The 20,789-nt window shown below is 37.7% G+C and overlaps 2 protein-coding genes across 3 annotated transcripts in view; both read left to right on the forward strand.

Annotated features, from left to right (window-relative positions):
* LOC123554800 (GPALPP motifs-containing protein 1-like) overlaps positions 1-20,789 on the forward strand; it is a 222,094-nt gene that overhangs the window by 136,239 nt on the left and 65,066 nt on the right. The window lies entirely within an intron of this gene.
* On the forward strand, positions 9,820-20,693 carry LOC123554801 (uncharacterized). Its single transcript, XM_053547709.1, has 2 exons — positions 9,820-19,357; positions 20,518-20,693. Exon 1 carries the CDS (start codon positions 17,595-17,597, stop codon positions 19,113-19,115), a length of 1,521 nt encoding a protein of 506 aa, XP_053403684.1. The 5' UTR covers positions 9,820-17,594; the 3' UTR covers positions 19,116-19,357; positions 20,518-20,693.

A 20,789-nucleotide genomic window follows, 5' to 3' on the forward strand; every position in this document is an offset into this window, starting at 1 on the left:
ATATCTCATAAACCCCTTGAAGGAATTTTATCAAACTTGGGTCAAATGATCACCTCATCAAGACGATGTGCAGAACCCATGAGTCAGTCATGCTGGCTCAAGGTCAAGGTCACAACTTAGGGTCAGAGGTTTTGAGCCTTCCATTTTGTGTCCGCTCTATATCTTCTAAACTCTTCGAAGGATTTTCATGAAACTTGGGTCAAATGATCACCTCATCAAGATGATGTGCAGAACCCATGGGTCAGCCTTGTCAGCTCAAGGTCAAGGTCACAACTCAAGGTCAAAGGTTTGAGCCTTCCATTTTGTGTCCGCTCTATATCTCATAAACCACTTGAAGGAATTTTATCAAACTTGGGTCAAATGATCACCTCATCAAGACGATGTGCAGAACCCATGAGTCAGTCATGCCGGCTCAAGGTCAAGGTCACAACTTAGGGTCAAAGGTTTGAGCCTTTCATTTTGTGTCCGCTGTATATCTCCTAAACTCCTTGAAGGATTTTCATCAAACTTGGGTCAAACGATCACCTCATCAAGGCGATGTGCAGAACTTATGAGTCAGCCATGTCGGCTCAAGGTCAAGGTCACAACTGAAGGTCAAAGGTTTGAGCCTTCCATTTCGTGTCCGCTCTATATCTCCTGAACCCCTTGAAGGAATTTTATAAAACTTGGGTAAAATGATTACCTCATCAAAACAATGTGCAGAAATTATGAGTCAACCATGCCAGCTCAAGGTCAAGGTCAAGGTCACAACTAAGGGTCGAAGGTTTGAGCCTTCCATTTTGTGTCCACTCTGTATCTCCTAAACCCCTTGAAGGATTTTCATCAAACTTGGGTCAAATGATCACCTCATCAAGAACTCATGAGTCAGCCATGTCAACTCAAGGTCAAGGTCACAACTCAAGGTCAAAGGTTTCAGCTCTGTATCTCCTAAACCCCTTGAAGGATTTTCATGAAATTTGGGTCAAATGATCACCTCATCAAGACGCAGAATTCATGAGTCAGCCATGTCAGTTCAAGGTCAAGGTCACAGCTAAAATCAAAGGTTTACCCTTTCACTATCCATAGCAGTGGCGGGGGATTTAGCTGTCTTTCAGACAGCCTTGTTTTACATTTTAGTTTTAGTTTGCATTGTAACATAACCGATAGACATCAAAATGTAAAAATATGTGAGGTCTTATTTATAGGACCATTTTTAACACAGCTTGATTTTTCAATGATCCTTTTTCAGGTACTTCCTGGCTGTGGATTCTCGTGTAGAGTCAATGCAGGAGAGAATCCTTACTACAGCAGTTGTAAGTGAACATTGTCTGCCGTTCTCTCTGGCAGGTGACATCATAGATCTAGTGAAATGACTTGCTGAAGACAAGGTAGCACTAGATAAAACAACATTATCCGGGACCAGTGCAGCATATGTGAATACTCATAAGGACAATTTTGTGTCACTGAACATTGATGAGGCAACTAATAGAAATATGGACAAAGTGCTTAACATTATAGTGCAGTATTATGATGAAGAGTCAAACAAAGTTGTACTTGACCACTTAGGTTCAAGAATTCAGAATGTTGCTGCAGCTGCTGAAATTGTGAAGTCTATAGACAGTGTTCAGTTAGATTATAAAATAAAGTGGACACAGGTTGTAAATGTTTTGATGGACAACTGTAGCATCATGAGGGGAGTGAAAGGAGGAGTTGAGACTCTTATAAGGGAAAAAAAATGGTTGTCTTCTTGATGTCAGGCTTAAAATAAAATTAAGTTTGTTTGACCTATACCTACCAACCCGATAAAATTGCCCCGACTCAAATAATTTTAATGCATTCCAGAGAAAAAAATTATTTTTATTTTCTTATCAGAGGGAAAAACTGATTTTGGTGCTTGAAACTGGCGATTATTTTATTTAACAAATGCATAGATAATTATGGCAAGTGAGAAAGTAACCCGCGGTCAGCTAGTAGAAAATCGATAAAGCGGACTGTTTATTATCTCACGAGTGTATTCCGAAAACTTGTCAACTTTGCCGATAACGTTGCCTAAGGCCATAGGATGCAGACGACATCAAACCGCTTATAACCGGAAGGCAATCTGACAAAAGGACATAATTTTACAAATCTAGTATCTAATTTACCCGCGAAACGTAAAGTATACCAAAACGTCATGCCGGTAATTTTCCATTCCACGAGCACGTGCGACCTATCGTAATATCTAATTTCCATCGCTCGACGTTACTTTTGTTTACACATACACAAAAAACGTGCGTAGTGCATTCATTTTTTGTTATGATCACATCAATATATTTAGCACTGGTTAAGAAGTAATATAGTTTGAATTCTATAACGATTTTAATAAGATATCGACAGGAATGTAGGCAAAAATCTATAAAAATGGTCAAATTTAAATTTAGTTCTTTGTAAAATTTCAAACAGTGCGATCTTAATTATTTATTTCTTTCTAAGGGTAAATAAATGATAAATTCTATGGGCATTAAGTTCAGACTTTTGACCAGAAAGTACAAAAAAAAAAATAAAAAAATCTTAAATAATGAAAAAGCGTCAGCAATTTAAAAACATGGCGTAAAACGATTTTTGGCAAACAGATTTATGTTAGTGCGGCAAAATAGCTCACAGAGGTAGGATATCCACAATTATCGTTTGACACATTTACCTGTCAATTTATACAGGATATTGAATTCGCTTTAACAAATTAAAGAAGAAACTTTTTTATTGATTAATTTAAAGAACCGAGGCGGTACGATCAAACAGTGATGTGTCATATGGCGTGAAAACATGAGTAATTCCATGACAATCTCGGGCAACTATACCGCTTTGATCTCCACTTCAGATGCCATGATACCGGCATACTTCTTTTAGCTCTTCGAAGGGGATGAAAACAAGGACAATGACTACGTTTATCAACAGAATAATTACCGATAATCGTTTACGCTTTTTATTTCGCTTTCAACATTGGGTGGATTATGATTATTGTGTCCATATTTTTGGGACACTTTACAAAATAATCATTTTTCGGGAATGAGTCTTGAGAAAGTGAAAATAACTAGTCCTAACACTTTTGGAAAATACGGTAGGGGCTAGACTTTGATTATTAATACTATCGATGCAGTCATTATGGAGAGCAACTAGATGGTGGAGATTACAAAAATACAGTGAAAAAAAATGTCTGCTGTGAAAAGGAAATTTAAGAAGAACAAATATGATTGATTACAAAGGAAACATAGTGTACATGAGAGTATTATTTGTCTACTATGTATTAAATTATATTTGAAATTTGCTTGTACATAATACTGCTTTCATAACAGTGACAGTATTGCGGCAATTGACAGGCGAGTGGTGGGAAATTTAATTATCTGTGAAAATACATTATAAACTGTCTTAATTGTTGATTTCAAAATGTCTTTAATCAGATATCGTTTTGAAATGCATTTGTTCAAAGTGAGAAAATCTCAGTTTTCGAATTTCAAGAAACTGACAAGAGCATAAATGGGTTGAAATATTACAGGCTAGATAGTTTAAATATTTTAATTTTGTTATGCCAGAACAAAGAGCTATAAAAATCTTATACTTCTTTTGCCAGGATAATGGCATAATAAATGTCTGATGTCGGAAAACCCAATCTTGTTTCTGTTCTTAGTAACATGACCAATATGTGCAAGTAGCTTGAAGCTAAAAAATCATCAGTTTTGCTTGCATACTGCCATAACTATTGTAAAAACCTTCTAAAACTCATAAAAAGTTATTATCTATTGAATTTAGCATCAAACTTGTTGAAAATAAGCTGTAATTCAATAGTGTGTTTAGATGCCAAATATCGCGTATTTTCACGACTATATTGTTTTGTACTTTTAATTAATTTATTTATTTGGGTTTTACGGCGCACCAACACAGTATAGTTTATATGGCGCCAAACAGGACTACAAATTTTGGTTCCACATCTCATTTACATCGAAATAAAAACATGAGGTATTGAATCAAAATTTGCATACCTGCTGGAATCACAGAGTTACTGCAAAACCAAGTGTTAAGACCCTATTAGATCATGCAAGGGTAAGGCAGTGGTTCCAATTCTTTTCATACACAGATCGTCCCAGAACCACATGGGGCTTGTACATTTAAGCGCAAATGTAGTGAAAACAATTATGAAAACACTTTATATATATATAAAGAAAAAGTGTAGACTACATGAAAGATACTCAAAAACTTGGTGAACTTTGCCTTATGTGCAAATTAAGTCTGTGTCCATATTGTGTGTGCATGAATAGGGCTAGGGGTTTATATATTGCAAGCATACATTTAACAGAGCATCTTCAGAGGTTATCTACAAGCAATAGGTATTAATAAATAGACTTTATTACCGAGACAACAAACATTTAAAAAACTAAAATATAATAAAATTATTTACCTACCTACCTACCCACTGTAAAAATACTGGGTTTGTAAAGGTCAAACAAACTTAATTTTAATTTAGGCCTCAGTGGGGACACGGTCCACATGATAAGCAATGTGGCCAAAACATTGATGAAAAATGTAGACAGTGTTCTTGTATTTGCTTTGACCTATACTATGATGTAGAGGAGTCCCCAAAAGTGAAGAAAATTGTAAATGAAATGATGACTTTGATGAATGCTGACAAATCCAAGCATCTTACTAGACCAATCAGTAGCAGATTTCTCCAGATGTACGATGTCACCTCAAGGCTGGTAGAAGTGTTTTGACTACCTAACTGTTTATTACGCAGCGTTTCGCACTGACTGTTTAACATGGTATTATAAGTGAACTATAGTTAAAACCTATTAAGATTTTTATTACCCCCCTGTTAGGACTTTTAATGCACCAATCCTACCATGTAATTTTCACAGTCATTAATTTATAAATTAAAGAAATGTATTACTTGAATTAATGACATTTCTAATAAAAAAAGTAAATAAAAACCTTTGATGTTCTTGAAATGTTTTGTTATTGCTATAAGTGACATAATCTAATATATTGCAAGATTCATTAGTATTAAAATTTTTAAGATGAAATACTCTGTGTAGATACACTCCTAGAAGAACCTCAGAAAATGATTTGTATGATTCTGAAATTACTAAAATTTCACAGCTTCCGGGGGCGGAGGCCCCCTGGCCCCCATCAATATTTTCAGGTTTTTCAAAATTTTATACTTGCACCCATGTAAATTGATGAAACCTTGCCTGAGTCTTTAGAGTGATTTGAACTTGCGCACCTCCTATTTTTCTTCTGACTTTGTCCCCTATTTCCAGAGTTATGGCCCCTGAATTAGTCAAAAATGCACATTTTCACCTTGTGATATGTCTAGCCCAAAAAGTATTTCATATAAATTGATGAAAATTTGCATGAGTCTTAATCATAATTTGAGCTTGCACACCTCTTATTTTTTGGGTGGCTCCACCCACTATTTCCAAAGTTATGTGACGTGCCTAGCTCAAAAAGTATTTAATGTAAATTCATGAAACCTTGTATGAGTCTTTATCATGGTGTGACCTTGCACACTTGGCATTCTTCTTGAGAAACTTAGCACTTATTACAGAGTTATGGCCCTTGAAATAGCCAAAATTGTGGACTTTTTGTTTGTGATGCTCATAGCTCAAAAAGTATATGGCCTAGAATAATGAATTCTTTTTATTAATGTTTGTTGAGGCTATACCCTCTTAAGACTGCAAACATTTGAATTATTGCCCCTTATTTGTGACAAATGTACCAGTGGGGGCACAACCTGTGTCCTACAGACACATTCTAGTTTTCATTTTGACATTCATGAACATTCAGAATTAAATGATGGGGACACTTTAGAGCATGTCTGCTTCAGTGCCGTATATGCATGAACTTTGGTAGATCTACTTGTTTTTCAGTTGATTTTATATAGGAAATGCGATCTTATCCTTTGACGTGTAATTATATAACGCAAACAAACTTCAAAGGTGTTCACTGTTTACATATCTTGCATGTATAGTTCATGCTTGTTTCTGTTAAAACACGTTTACGCTAAAATGACGTCACGTCAATGTTTTTGTTATCTCATTTACATCGAAATAAAAACATGAGGAAGAGCGTTACTATATTTCATCTACTGTTTTAGATTAATGGCATATTACAATCAAAATAATGTATAGCAAAATCGTGTTTTACCTAAATTAATACAGTCAAAATCGGTTACATATTGCCAGAATAATTAACTCGGGGCTACGCTCTTGTGAAATTATTCCGCGGACGTATAACCTCTTTCCGTGTATTAATAACATTAAAACATGGGTTTTCTATACATTATTTTGCAGCAAAAGAACTTCTAAAAGTAATAGATCTATTTACACATCTGTTTAATATAAATATGTATATACACCATTTAAATACAGAAGCCTTGTGGCAACATAAGTATTCTATAATATAAAATAGAATATTTGTTCCTGTACGTGCACAGCGCCCTTGAAGACTGTGTACGTGTTCAGCGACATTCCTTTTTTGGCAGCTTTGTTTTTGCCAATTTGTTACACGTTTATGATGGACTGGGTACTTGGTTAACTTTTCATGTGATTGTACTGTCATTTACTTCAGTAATTAGTATAGCGAATGTATTCAAACTTTCAGAGTGTTCTCAGAAAATATAGGTGAATAGAACAAAGTATGGATACCGGAGGAAATTGGAAGATAAGGGACATATGATAGGATATATAACATCTAAGACAAAGGTTTATCAATAGAAATACCTTGATTTTCCTGACGAATCGGAGAAATTATTGGCCATTTTTCTGTGTAAGCTGTCTTTTTAAGTCACGTGATTCCCTACACTGCAGTAGATATATTTCAACTTATACTTGTGCACTGAGTTCCAGTACGTATATTTCACTTTTACTGATGCACTGAGTTCTGGTCCATGTATTTCAGTTGCAATGTCCACTGAGTTCCAGTCCATATATTTCAATTGTACATAACTTTGCCATCCGTGAAGTGATTTTGAAATAACTTGGCACAAATGTTCCACATAATGAGACAACATGTCCTGACAAAGACCCAGACCCCTAGTTTTAAGGTCAAGGTCAAAGAGGTCAAAATGGTCTGTTTTGTGTTGGATCCATAACTCTGTTACTCAACAAGGGAATTTGAAATTACTTGGCACAAACATTCCCCCATAATGAGATCATGTAACATGGTCTGTATCTTGTCCAGTTCATAATTCTGCCATTCATCAAGGGATTTTGAAATTACTTGGCACAGATGTTTCCCTTAATGAGATGACCTGTTGTGGGCAAAACCCAGACCCCTCGTGCATCAGATTTTGCCTTGTTAACACTTCAGAGGCCACAGTTGTTACCCAATCTTCATGAAAATTGGTCAGAATGTTTGTCTTGATGATCTCTAGGTCAAGTTCGAAACTGGGTTGTATGGGTTCAAAAACTAGGTTAGTAGGCCAGATCAAAGGAAAATCTTGTTAACACTCAAGGGTCCACGGTTTAAGTTTGAAATTCATGAGAATTGGTCAGAATGTTTGTCTTGATGAGCTCTAGGTCAAGTTCCAATCTGGGTCATGTGGGGTCAAAAACTGGTCACCCGCTTGTTAACACGCTAGAGGCCACATTTATGACCCTATCTTGATGAAACTTGGTCAGAATGTTTATCTTGATAATCTTTAGGCCAAGTTCAAATCTTGGTCATGTGGGGTCAAAAACTAGGTCACTAGGCTAGATCAAAGGAAAATTTTGGAAAGGAATTTACATAAGCTGTCAGCTTGTTTTCCAATCCATGTATTTGACCTGTAAAAATTTGTTGTACATGTTATGTGTATGTTGTTTCAAAAATAAATATTGTTTAAACTAAAGGAAAATCTTCTTAATACTCTTAAGAGGTCACATTTTAAGTTTGAAACTCATGGGTCCTGTACTAAAGTTGTTCAAACAGCACATTTTAAGTTTAAAACAAATGAGAATGGGTAAGAATGTTTGTCTTGATGAAATCTAGGTCAAGTTTGAACATGTGTCATCTGGGGTCAAAAACTAGGTCATCAGGTCAAATCAGAGAAAAATTATGTTTGTGCAATAGGGGCTGCATTTTTAGCTCACCAGAGCACAAAGTGCTCAGGGTGAGCTATTGTGATCGCTCACCGTCCGGCGTCCGTCTGTCGTCCGTCCGTCCACACTTTCCTTTAAACAACATCTCCTCCTAAACCAACAGGCCAATTTTGATGAAACTTCACAGGGATGTTCCTTGGATGGTCTTCTCTAAAAATTATTCAAAGAATTGAATTCCATGCAGAACTCTGGTTGCCATGGCAACCGAAAGGAAAAACTTTAAAAATCTTCTTCTCAAAAACCAGAAGCCCTAGAGCTTAGATATTTGGTGTGAAGCATTGCCTAGTGGACCTCTACCAAGTTTGTTCAAATAATGACCCCGGGGTCAAAATTGACCCCGCCCCAGGGGTCACTTGATTTTACATAGAAAAATCTTAAAAAATCTTCTTCTCGAAAACCAGAAGCCCTAGACCTTAGATATTTGACATTGTAGCATTGCCTAATGGACATCTACTAAAGTTGTTCAAATCATGACCCCGGGGTCAAAATTGACCCCGCCCCAGGGGTCACTTGATTTTACATAGGAAAATCTTCAAAAAATTTCTAAAAATAAAGCAGAAGGCCTAGGTCTTAGATATTTCACGTGTAGCATTGCCTAGTGGACCTCTACAAAATTTATTCAAATCAGACCCCCGGGGTCAAAATTGACCCCGTCCCAGGGGTCACTTGATTTTACATAGGAAAACCTTAAAAAATCTTCTTCTCAAAAAGCAGAAGCCCTAGAGCTTAGATATTTGACATGTAGCATTGCCTAGTGGACCTCTACTAAAGTTGTTCAAATCATGACCCCCGGGGTCAATTTTGACCCCGCCCTAGGGGTCGCTTGATTTTACATATGAAAATCTTCAAAAATTTTCTGAAAATAAACCAGAAGGCCTAGAGCTTAGATATTTCACGTGTAGCATTGCATAGTGAACCTCTACAACATTTGTTCAAATCATGACCCCAGGGTCAAAATTGACCCCGCCCCGGGGGTCACTTGATTTTACATAGGAAAATCTTCAAAAAATTTCTAAAAATAAACCAGAAGGCCTAGGTCTTAGATATTTGACATGTAGTATTGCCTAGTAGACCTCTACAAAATTTCTTCAAATCATGACCCCGGGGTCAAATTGGCCCTGCCCCATGGTGTTACTTGATTGTACATAGAAAAATCTTCAATATTTTCTAAAAATAAACCAGAAGGCCTAGAGCTTAGATATTCGACATGTAGCATTGCTTAGTGGACCTCTACAAAATTTGTTCAAATCTTGACCCCCTCAGGGTCAAATTGACCCAGCCCCAGGGGTTACTTTATTGTACATAGGGAAATCTTCATAAATTTGCTTAAAATAAACCAGAAGGCCTAGATCTTAGATATTCGATATGTAACATTGCCTAGTCGACTTCTACAAACTTTGTTCAAATCATGACCCCCGGGGTAAAATTGGCCCCGCCCCAGTGGTTACTTGATTGTACATCGGAAAATTTTCCAAAAAATTTCTAAAAATCATCAGTTTGACATTTGAAACATATTACTCTGGTGAGCGATCCAGGGTCATCATGACCCTCTTGTTCAATGATATGCCTTAAATTTGATCAGAATGATCTTCTTGTCAAAGTGTCAAACTAGTGGATTCTACACATTTTGTTTGTTTAAGGTAGAAGATCAGCAGCATCATCACCGGTTCCAGTATAGGTTTTGGCACATGCTCGGTGACAGGAATGATTGTATTATTTAGAATCTTTACAGAACTTGTTTGTACTTTGACAGAACTAAATATTTTGAATTTGCAAATACACTGAACAGACAAATATTTTGAATTTGCAAATACACTGAACAGACAAATATTTATTTGTCGTGAATTTTGTAAAAGAAACAGCCAGCCATCAGAAAAAATGATTTACTATCACCTTATAAGTAAAATTAAAGTTTACGATGAGGAATAATTTTTTCATATATATTTTAAAAAGAGGTTATATATACAAATAATTCAAAGATACAACAACATACACTAGTATTATTGATACAGAGATTTTTAAAAATCTAATTTGTCAAATTGACATCGGGTCTCCCGTATTTCCAAATTAAAAAATAAAAGTGCCCACCCGCCGCATTTTTTCCCAAAATACAGATGAGAATCTAAACTTTTATTAGTCAACCAGTTTCGGGGACTATAGGAATGCGCTTTTCCGTCATTCTGTCATTCCGTCCGTCCGCAATTTCGTGTCCCATTCATAACTTCGTCGTCCTTGAAGGGATTTTAATATTACTTGGCACAAATGTTCCCCATGGTGAGACGACGTGTCATGCGCAAAACCCCTAGCTAAAAGGTCAAGGTCACAATTGGAGGTCAACAGGGCTTTTTTCCTGCCCAGTCTATAACTTTGCCATCCATGAAGGGATTCTAATATTAGGCCTCACCAAATTAAAAAGTTGTTCATCGGATTTGCCGCTCATAAATTTTCAGAAACACAAAAAAAAAATTTTTTGTTTGTTTTTGGCTTGCCCCATTGAAAAAAGTCAAGCCAAAATTTTTTGGTGCACTATGTTTTACGGACGTAACAGTGTACAAATGCTTCTAACTCCAGCCCCAGATTGTTCTAAAGTGGACTTTAATCACAATAAATACATCCTATACGCATCGTCTATAAAATATCATAATGTTTATATTTAGTTGGATTAAAGTTATTTCCCTTTGATGCAGTTACGCCATTTTCTTCAAATGTTTACCCAATTGTGTTGCTACAGAAAAACGGGTTTATTTCAGTGAAAATCAGATGAAAAAAACATACTAATTCATTTGATAACATCAATCTACATTATTTTGGTAAGGGTAAATAGTATTGATGCATGCCACTTTTCTGTTTTCTGTTTTTCCAGTCCATATATGAACAGCATTTTTATACGAAAGTGGGTGGGGTAAGGAATTGACATTATGAGTTTTGTTTAGCCCAGTTTAGATTTTCAAATTTTCCAATCCTCATGTAGAATAATGTTAATCCACGTTAATATCCATTTCAGACTTTAATTGAGACTTTGTTTCAACAAATTTAATGATAAATCTGTTAAGAAAGTTTAAAGTTAGAACAAGAGCTGTTTGTAAGACAGCACACTCAACTTTTCTAAGTGTTTGACACTGAATTAGAGCTTTGCCAGTAAAAGGGGTATAATAGTCGAGCGCTTTGAAAGTAACAGAGCTATTGGACGTTATATAAAACTTTAAAAAAACTATTCTAAGGTAAAAAGGGGCGCAACTCTGTCAAAATTCAGAGTTTTAATATGGGGATTGTGTCTCCTTGTGTAGACTTTGATAGTAAATAACTATTTTAACTTTCAAGTCAAAAGCTTTTAAGTAACAGAGATATTTGATCAAAAACTTCGAAAAGTCGAGCTAAAAATGCTACATTTTCTTAGCAGTAAATATTTCAGTCATATATCTATGTCATGATTTTAAGACTATGCATTGTTGTATATTACATATTTTCTAACAGCATTTTCAAAAGCATACATTATTTGATTACACTGTACTGTATGCCAGTGTTATTATGTCTCCCCCCCCCCAGACATATTGTTTTTGCCCTGTCCGTCCGTCCGTCGGGGCGTCCATCCGTACGTCACACTTCATTTCCAAGCAATAACTGGAGAACCATTTGACCTAGAACCTTCAAACTTCATAGGTTGGTAGGGCTTATTGAGGAGACGACCCCTATTGTTTTTGGGGTCACTCCGTCAAAGGTCAAGGTCACAGGGGCCTGAACATGGAAAACCATTTCCGATCAATAACTAGAGAACGACTTGACCCAGAATGTTGAAACTTCATAGGATGATTGGTCATGCAAAGTAGATGACCCCTATGGATTTTGGGATCACTCCATCGAAGGTCAAGGTCACAGGGGCCTGAACATGGAAAACCATTTCCGATCAATAACTTGAGAACCACTTGACCCAGAGTGTTGAAACTTCATAGGATGATTGTTCATGCAGAGTAGATGACCCCTATTGATTTTGGGATCACTCTGTTGAAGGTCAAGGTCAGAGGGGCCTGAACATTGAAAACTATTTCCAGTCAGTAACTTGAGAACCACTTGACCCAGAATGTTGAAACTTAATAAGATGATTGGTCATGCAGAGTAGATGACCCCTATTGATTTTAGGGGTCACTCTATTAAAGGTCAAGGTCACGGGGGCCTGAACATCGAAAACTGTTTCCAATCAATAACTTGAGAACCTGACTCGACCCAGAATGTTGAAACTTCATAGGATGATTGTTCCTGCAGAGTAAATGACACCTATTTGTTTTTGATTTCACTCCATTAAAGGTCAAAGCCATAGGGGCCTGAACATTGATAACCATTTCCGATCAACAACTTGAGAACCTCTTGACCCAGAATGGTGAATCTTCATAGGATGATTGAACATGCAGAGTAGATGACCCCTATCGATTTTGGGGTCACTCTGTTAAAGGTCAAGGTCACAGGAGACTGAACATGGAAAACAATTTCCGATCAATAACTTGAGAACCACTTGACCCAGAATGTTGAAACTTCATAGGATGATTGAACATGCAGAGTAGATGACCCCTATTGATTTTTGGGTCCGTCTATTAAAGGTCAAGGTCACAGGGGCCTGGTCATGTAAAATCATTTCCGGAAAATAACTTGAGAACCACTTGACCTAGAATGTTGAAACTTAATAGGATGATTGGACATGCAGAGTAGATGACCCCTATTTATTTTGGGGTCACTTGATCAAAGGTCAAGGTCACAGGAGCCTGAACAGTGACTTGAGAACCACTAGGCCAAGAGTGTTGAAACTTAGCGGGATGACTGGACATGCCAAGTAGATGATCCCTATTTCAGCCAACCATCAGTGTCTCTTTGACTTTCGCTCCTGACCCCTATTGACTTCTTGCCTATAGAACTTTGCATTGGGGGAGACATGTGCTTTTTAGCTCACCTGTCACAAAGTGACAAGGTGAGCTTTTGTGATCGTGCGGCGTCCGTCGTGCGTGCGTGCGTGCGTCCGTGCGTCCGTAAACTTTTGCTTGTGACCACTCTAGAGGTCACATTTTTCATGGGATCTTTATGAAAGTTGGTCAGAATGTTCACCTTGATGATATCTAGGTCAAGTTCGAAACTGGGTCACGTGCCATCAAAAACTAGGTCAGTAGGTCTAAAAATAGAAAAACCTTGTGACCTCTCTAGAGGCCATATATTTCACAAGAGCTTCATGAAAATTGGTCACAACGTTCACCTTGATGATGTCTAGGTCAAGTTCGAAACTGGGTAACACGCCTTCAAAAACTAGGTCAGTAGGTCAAATAATAGAAAAACCTTGTGACCTCTCTAGAGGCCATATTTTTCATGGGATCTTTATGAAAATTGGTCTGAATGTTCATCTTGATGATATCTAGGTCAAGTTCGAAACTGGGTCACGTGCGGTCAAAAACTAGGTCAGTAGGTCTAAAAATAGAAAAACCTTGTGACCTCTCTAGAGGCCATATATTTCACAAGATCTTCATGAAAATTAATCAGAACGTTCACCTTGATGATATCTAGGTCAAGATCGAAACTGGGTCACGTGCCATCAAAAACTAGGTCAGTAGGTCAAATAATAGAAAAACCTTGTGACCTCTCTAAAGGCCATATTTTTCATGGGATCTGTATGAAAGTTGGTCTGAATGTTCATCTTGATGATATCTAGGTCAAGTTCGAAACTGGGTCACGTTCGGTCAAAAGCTAGGTCAGTAGGTCTAAAAATAGAAAAACCTTGTGACCTCTCTAGAGGCCATATATTTCATGAAATCTTCATGAAAATTGGTCAGAATGTTCACCTTGATGATATCTAAATCAAGTTCGAAAGTGGGTAACGTGCCATCAAAAGCTAGGTCAGTAGGTCAAATAATAGAAAAACCTTGTGACCTCTCTAGAGGCCATATTTTCCATGGGATCTGTATGAAAGTTTTTTTGAATGTTCATCTTGATGATATCTAGGTCAAGTTCGAAAGTGGGTCACGTGCCGTCAAAAACTAGGTCAGTAGGTCAAATAATAGAAAAACCTTGTGACCTCTCTAAAGGCCATATTTTTCAATGGATCTTCATGAAGGTTGGTCTGAATGTTCATCTTGATGATATCTAGGTCAAGATCGAAACAGGGTCATGTGCGGTTAAAAACTAGGTCAGTAGGTCTAAAAATAGAAAAACCTTGTGACCTCTCTAGAGGCCATACTTGTGAATGGATCTCCATAAAAATTGGTCAGAATGTTCATCTTGATGATATTTAGGTTAAGTTCGAAAGTGGGTCACGTGCCATCAAAAAGTAGGTCAGTAGGTCAAATAATGAAAAAATGTTGTGACCTCTCTAGAGGCCATATTTTTCATGGGATCTGTATGAAAGTTTGTCTGAATGTTTATCTTGATGATATCTAGGTCAAGTTTGAAACTGGGTCAACTGCGATCAAAAACTAGGTCAGTAGGTCTTGAAATAGAAAAACCTTGTGACCTCTCTAGAGGCCATACCCTTGAATGGATCTTCATGAAAATTGGTCAGAATGTTCACCTTGATGATATCTAGGTCAAGTTTGAAACTGGGTCACGTGCCTTAAAAAACTAGGTCAATAGGTCAAATAATAGAAAAACCTTGTGACCTCTCTAGAGACCATATTTTTCAATGGATCTTCATGAAAATTGGTCAGAATTTTTATCTTGATAATATCTAGGTCAAGTTCAAAACTGGGTCACATGAGCTCAAAAACTAGGTCACTATGTCAAATAATAGAAAAAACGACGTCATACTCAAAACTGGATCATGTGGGAAGAGGTGAGCGATTCAGGACCATCATGGTCCTCTTGTTTACAAAAGCAATTTCTAGTTACCTTTTGAGTTTGCTTTGTTCACATACACATTTAACCCTTTGTCATGTATTTGCAGAATATATTTTAATATTTGTTTTCTCAGAAACTATATTCCAAGTGATTGCAAAGTAATTGCATCAGACTTTTGCAAACAGTCTGCAAAATGTATCACAGTGAAGCAAAGGGTTTGCAAATAAACACTTAGATGAATTACAGACTGCAAAGGTTTTGCAAACAAATACTTTATTATGCCCCCCTTCGAAGAAGGAGGGGTATATTGTTTTGCAGATGTCTGTAGGTCTGTCGGTCGGTCTGTATGTAGACCAAACCGTTTCCGGATGATAACTCAAAAACGCTTGGGCCTAGGATCATGAAAGTTTAAAGGAAGGTCGGTTATCACCTGCAGATGACCCCTATTGATTTTGAGATCTGTATGTCAAAGGTCAAGGTCACAGTGACCCTGAACAGTTAAACGGTTTCCAGATGATAACTCAAGAACGCTTGGGCCTAGGGTCATGAAAGTTGATAGGGAGGTTGGTCATGACCAGCAGATGACCCCTATTGATTTTGAGGTCAGTAGGTCAAAGTTCAAGGTCACATTGACCCGGAACAGTTAAACGGTTTACGGATGATAACTCAAGATTGCTTGGGCCTAAGATCATGAAAGTTGATAGGGAGATTGGTCATGACCAGCAGGTGACCCCTATTGATTTTGAGATCAGTAATTCAAAGGTCAAGGTCACAGTGTCCAGGAACAGTAAAACGGTTTCCGGGCGATAACTCAAGAACGCTTGGGCCTAGGGTCAGGAAAATTGATGAGATTGATCATGACCAGCAGATGACCCCTATTGATTTTGAGGTCATTTGGTCAAAGCTCAAGGTCAGATTGGCCAGGAACAGTTAAATGGTTTCTGGACGATAACTTGAAAACGCTTAGGCCAAGGGTCTTGAAAGATGATAGAGAGGTTCATCATGACCAGCAGATGACCCCTGTTGATTTTAAGGTCAGTAGGTTAAAGGTCAAGGTTACAGTGACCCGGAACATTTAAACCGTTTCCAGAAAATAACTTGAGAATGCTTGGGCCTAGGATCATGAAACTTAATAGGGAGGTTGATCATGACCAGCAGATGACCCCTGTTAATTTTGAGGTCAATAGGTCAAAGGTCAATGTCACATTGAACCAGAACAGCAGAACTTTTGTTTACAGTGAGCAAATAATTTCTGTTCCTTGTGCAATTACTGAATGCATCAAGGGGGGCATTTTGTGTTCGCCGAGCTCTTGTTAAATTAGCAGACAGCAAAGCATCTGCAAACAAACACTTAGCTCATTTAGTTAGCAAAGGTATTGCAAATAAGAGAGATTAATTTATTTTAAATATTAATCTAGTTTATTCTGGTGTAAATTTCTCGCTTAACTTGGGTTAGATATTTACCGGAAATTAGCGTTGCAAGACGCCGCGTAGTGTAACCATGGTAATTCTCGCGAGATCGTTCGTATCTTCGCCGAGTATAAAAGTCACGTGACCGCCACGTTCTATCTTTCAGTCCGCAAATTCAGCGTCGCACAACATTTAAAAAATCTAGAGTAAATTCAGTTAGCAGTTTTAAGCATGCCAGGTCGTGGAAGGGGCGTGAAGAGAAGGGGCACGGATAAACGTGGCCCGACAACAAGGGCAGCCGAGGCTAAACGAGCAAGGCCGGCAATTGACGACGGCACAGGTCCGGACAGAGGTAGGCAAAATACACCAATTATTGATTTTGAACAGATAATTCGTGATTCTGAGGTTGTACATGGCATTCAAAGTAGAGAAACTCAAACTTTCAATAACGATTTTGAGTCTAATAATTTATTTTCAAGTAGAAATAATCCCGACTCAGAACAAAACAACACTCAAGGTGAATGTCCGGTATTGACCGCGCAAAACGCGGACGTTGTAAACCAAAATGATGGCTCAAATTGTTATGCTAACGCTACCGACAATTATACAATGTTAGGTAGTAATGAACCGTTAGTGCATTTTAACAATTCATTGAACTATGCAAATTCGTTTCCTCAAAATTATGACATGACACGCTTAGCGCAAGATGATATCATGTTCCCTCAAGCATAAAGCAGAAAATATGCGGGGGTGAATATATCAACATGGCATTACTTCTTAAGGGTGCGGTGGAACTTTCAGATTTTGCCTCGGGAAGTACTTTGCAGTTTTCTCATGATGGTACAATTACTTGTCGGCCTAAAGAGTGTAAAGATGACATCAGAAATATCGAACGCTGGTCCGATGCTTTTATCATTTTTATGTCTGTCTATTTAACGGCATACCCAAACAAAGTTCACGAACTCCTTCAGTATTTCTATGTAATACGGGAATGCGCATCTCGTCATGGGGGAAAATTTTGGAAAATGTATGACGAGCAATTTAGTCTGCATCAAGCTAGCATGCCTTTGTCATGGGCTATCATTAATCATGAATTATGGTCGCGGTTAATGCCGTCCATATACGAGCCTACAAGGCAAAGCCAGATAAAGCAAAAGCCAGCAGACATATGTATTCCTTTTAATAAAGGCACGTGTAACTGGTCATACTGCAAGTTTCGGCAAGCGTGTTACCATTGTGGCCGTTCACATAGCTTGATGAATTGTTTTACCGGTACAAAACATAACAATGGAGAGACGTTCTCATTGCCAGAAAACACAGGGGGTAATTTTCAACAAACTGGCCGAAAAAACCTTTTTCGAGGGCGTGGATTCTGGCGTGGTCGTGGATTCAACCAGTATCGGGGCTCAAGGGGTTCAAACAGAAAGTAATAACTTACCTTGCGATGATGTCCATTTTAAAGTAGCACATTCACCTATAAATATCCAATTTTTAGAAATTTGGCTTAGTAAGTACAAGTCGCATGATGCAAATATTTTATTAAACGGTTTTAAGCACGGTTTCAGATTGAACTATTCGGGCCCACGTCAAGCTCGTGTATCAAAAAACCTGAAGTCCGTAAAACAACAGCCTGAATTAGCACAACAAAAAATACAAAAAGAGGTAGACGCAGGCCGAGTTGCCGGTCCATTTACCGTAAGCCCATTTAAAAACTTGCAGATTTCACCAATTGGCTTGGTTCCAAAGAAAAGTCCGGGCGAATACAGGCTTATACATCACCTGTCATATCCTGAGGGATTATCAGTCAATGAATTTATAGATCCGAAAATATGCTCGGTTAAATACACAGAATTCGATGAAGCGATTCGTATTATACAAGACCTGGGTAGAAACTGTTATTTATTTAAAATGGACATAAAAAGTGCATTTCGATTACTTCCGATTCATCCCGACGATTTCGAACTTTTAGGATTTTCTTGCATGGAAAAGATTTATTTCGATAACTGTTTACCATTTGGCTGTAGCATTTCGCCTAGTTTGTTTGAGAAATTTTCTACTTTTCTAGAATTTTGCATTAAATCAAAAATGAATTCAGGACGTCTTATACACTACCTTGACGACTTCCTTGGCGGGGAGAAAGGGTACGAGTCTTGTAAAAGCCTAATGCTATTATTCGAAACAATCATGAACAAGCTAGGCGTTCCATTGGCAGACGAAAAAACGGAAGGTCCCTTAAAGGTCATTGTTTTCTTGGGCTTAGAACTTGATTCGGATAAAATGGAGATCCGAATACCGATCGTAAAAATTGATGAAGTCATTCAAAAAATTGAATTCATTTTGTCAAAGAATTCCGTTACTCTTAGAGAAATGCAGTCGCTTATAGGATCTTTGAATTTTTGCTGTCGCGCGATAGTTGTTGGAAGACCATTTTGCCGACGTCTTATTAATTCAACTTGTGGTGTTAAGCGTCCATTCCATCATGTCCGACTGAACAAGGGAATAAAATTAGATCTGGAAATGTGGCTTAGATTTTTTAGAAACTGTAACGGAATTTCAGTCTTTCATGATCGGTTTTGGTTATCCAACGATGACGAACAGTTGTACACAGACAGCTCTGGGGGCATTGGTTTTGGTATCTGGTTTAATGGGCATTGGTGTCACGCAAGATGGCCTGTTGCATGGCATAGTAATGGTTTAACAAGGGACATAACCGTATTAGAGCTTTTCCCATTGTTACAGCTATTTGTATTTGGGGCGGGCAGCTACGAAATAAGAAGATACGGTTTCACTGTGACAACCAGGCCGTAGTACATATATTGAACACGATGTCTTCCAAGTCCTCACAGGTTATGTCATTAATAAGGGTACTTACGTTACAGTGTCTGCGCTTTAATTGTTTGTTGAGAGCTTCTCATATAGCCGGGGCAAAAAATGAAATAAGCGACGCATTATCTCGTTTTCAGCTCACCCGGTTCAAAACGTTAGCACCAGAGGCCGATTCGTCCCCGACACCAATACCAGACTATCTTTGGGATATCTTCAAAGCAGATGTAAGCACTTGGTTCGAGCAGGAATAGCAAATAATACAGCGTCTACCTATAACACGGCTGTAAATTCGCTAGAATCATTCAGAACATTATATAATTTGTCTAGAATTTGGCCATTACCTTTAAAACATGTCGTGCTCTTTATTGTGTACTGTTTTGAAAAAGGCAATTCAGCAAAAACCATAGCTACATACACGTCCGGTTTATCATTTTTTCATAAACTAAATAATTGGTTGGATTTATCACAATCATTCATCATAAAAAAGTTAATAGAGGGTTGTCATAGGTCTCGCCGATGCACTGATAATAGAGCACCAATTACTGCTAATATGTTAGAAGAAATTTGCACATTGTTATTGTGAGTTTGTTTTAACGATTATGAGGCAAAATTGTTTAAAGCTATTTTTTGTTTAGCATATTTTGGTTTATTTCGGGTTAGCGAGCTTGTAGCGAGTAGATCTCAAAATTACACACTTCAGTCAGGTGATATCTCTTTCTGTCAATTTCGTAATAACGTGCGAATTGTAATGAATACATTTAAAACAAATCAACATGGCCATCCAATAATTCTGAAAATACCATGTGAGGAAAACAAAGCTATCTGCCCAGTGGGCACATTGAAGGAATATATGCTAGTGAGACCGAGTCAGACTGGTCCTTTGTTTATTCACAAAAATAGCCAACCGGTAACAAGATATCAATTTTCAGCTATCCTTAAGAAATGCATAGACAGGTCTAAGTTTAAGTCGCCAAACTTCAAAAGGCATAGCTTTCGTATTGGTAGAGCGTCCCATTTAGCGTCAAAGGGGGTTCCGGAATCTTCCATCATGAAATTAGGTAGGTGGCGCTCCAATGCCTATATTTCATATATAAGAACATAATTCAATAGTATTTCAAAGGGAGAAAGTTTTTCAGTATTTTGTTTGTTCTGAAAATGAGAGTATATACCGGATATTTTCCTGGACCGATGATGTTCCATATAATGAAATAGTGTAAAGTCACCCGCTTTTATTTATCAGGCTGGGTGCGATTCCTATTTGAAACATTATTTTACTGTAGATCGATAGTAAGTTTACAATTATAGATTTACGTAACCTAGGTTAGGTACGTCATAGTTTCATCTATTTTATAGTAAGTTATTAATTATACATGCAATTTTACAGACATTTGGGTCATTGGGGACTCTATACCTCATTGGGCAGGTGTGAGAGCCAGCGCAAGGGGAATTGACAATTTACGGCTACCCTGTACAATAGCATGGTGGTGCAAAAGAGGGATGAGTCTGGATGAGCTGACACATGCATTACAACTCCCAGCCCTCTTTAGGAGTCCTCCTCAGGTGATTGTGATACATCTAGGGGGGAATGATTTAACAAAGCATTCTGTTAAGTGCATCTTTAAAATTATACAGGACTCCTTTGATTATATAAAGAGG

This window comes from Mercenaria mercenaria, chromosome 7, assembly GCF_021730395.1.
Source record: "Mercenaria mercenaria strain notata chromosome 7, MADL_Memer_1, whole genome shotgun sequence".
NCBI classification, from domain to species: Eukaryota; Metazoa; Mollusca; class Bivalvia; order Venerida; family Veneridae; genus Mercenaria; species Mercenaria mercenaria.

What these genes read in the sequence shown, in the direction of transcription:
- LOC123554801 (XM_053547709.1), top strand. Translation starts at nt 17,595, where the DNA reads ATGGAGAGACGTTCTCATTGCCAGAAAACACAGGGGGTAATTTTCAAC.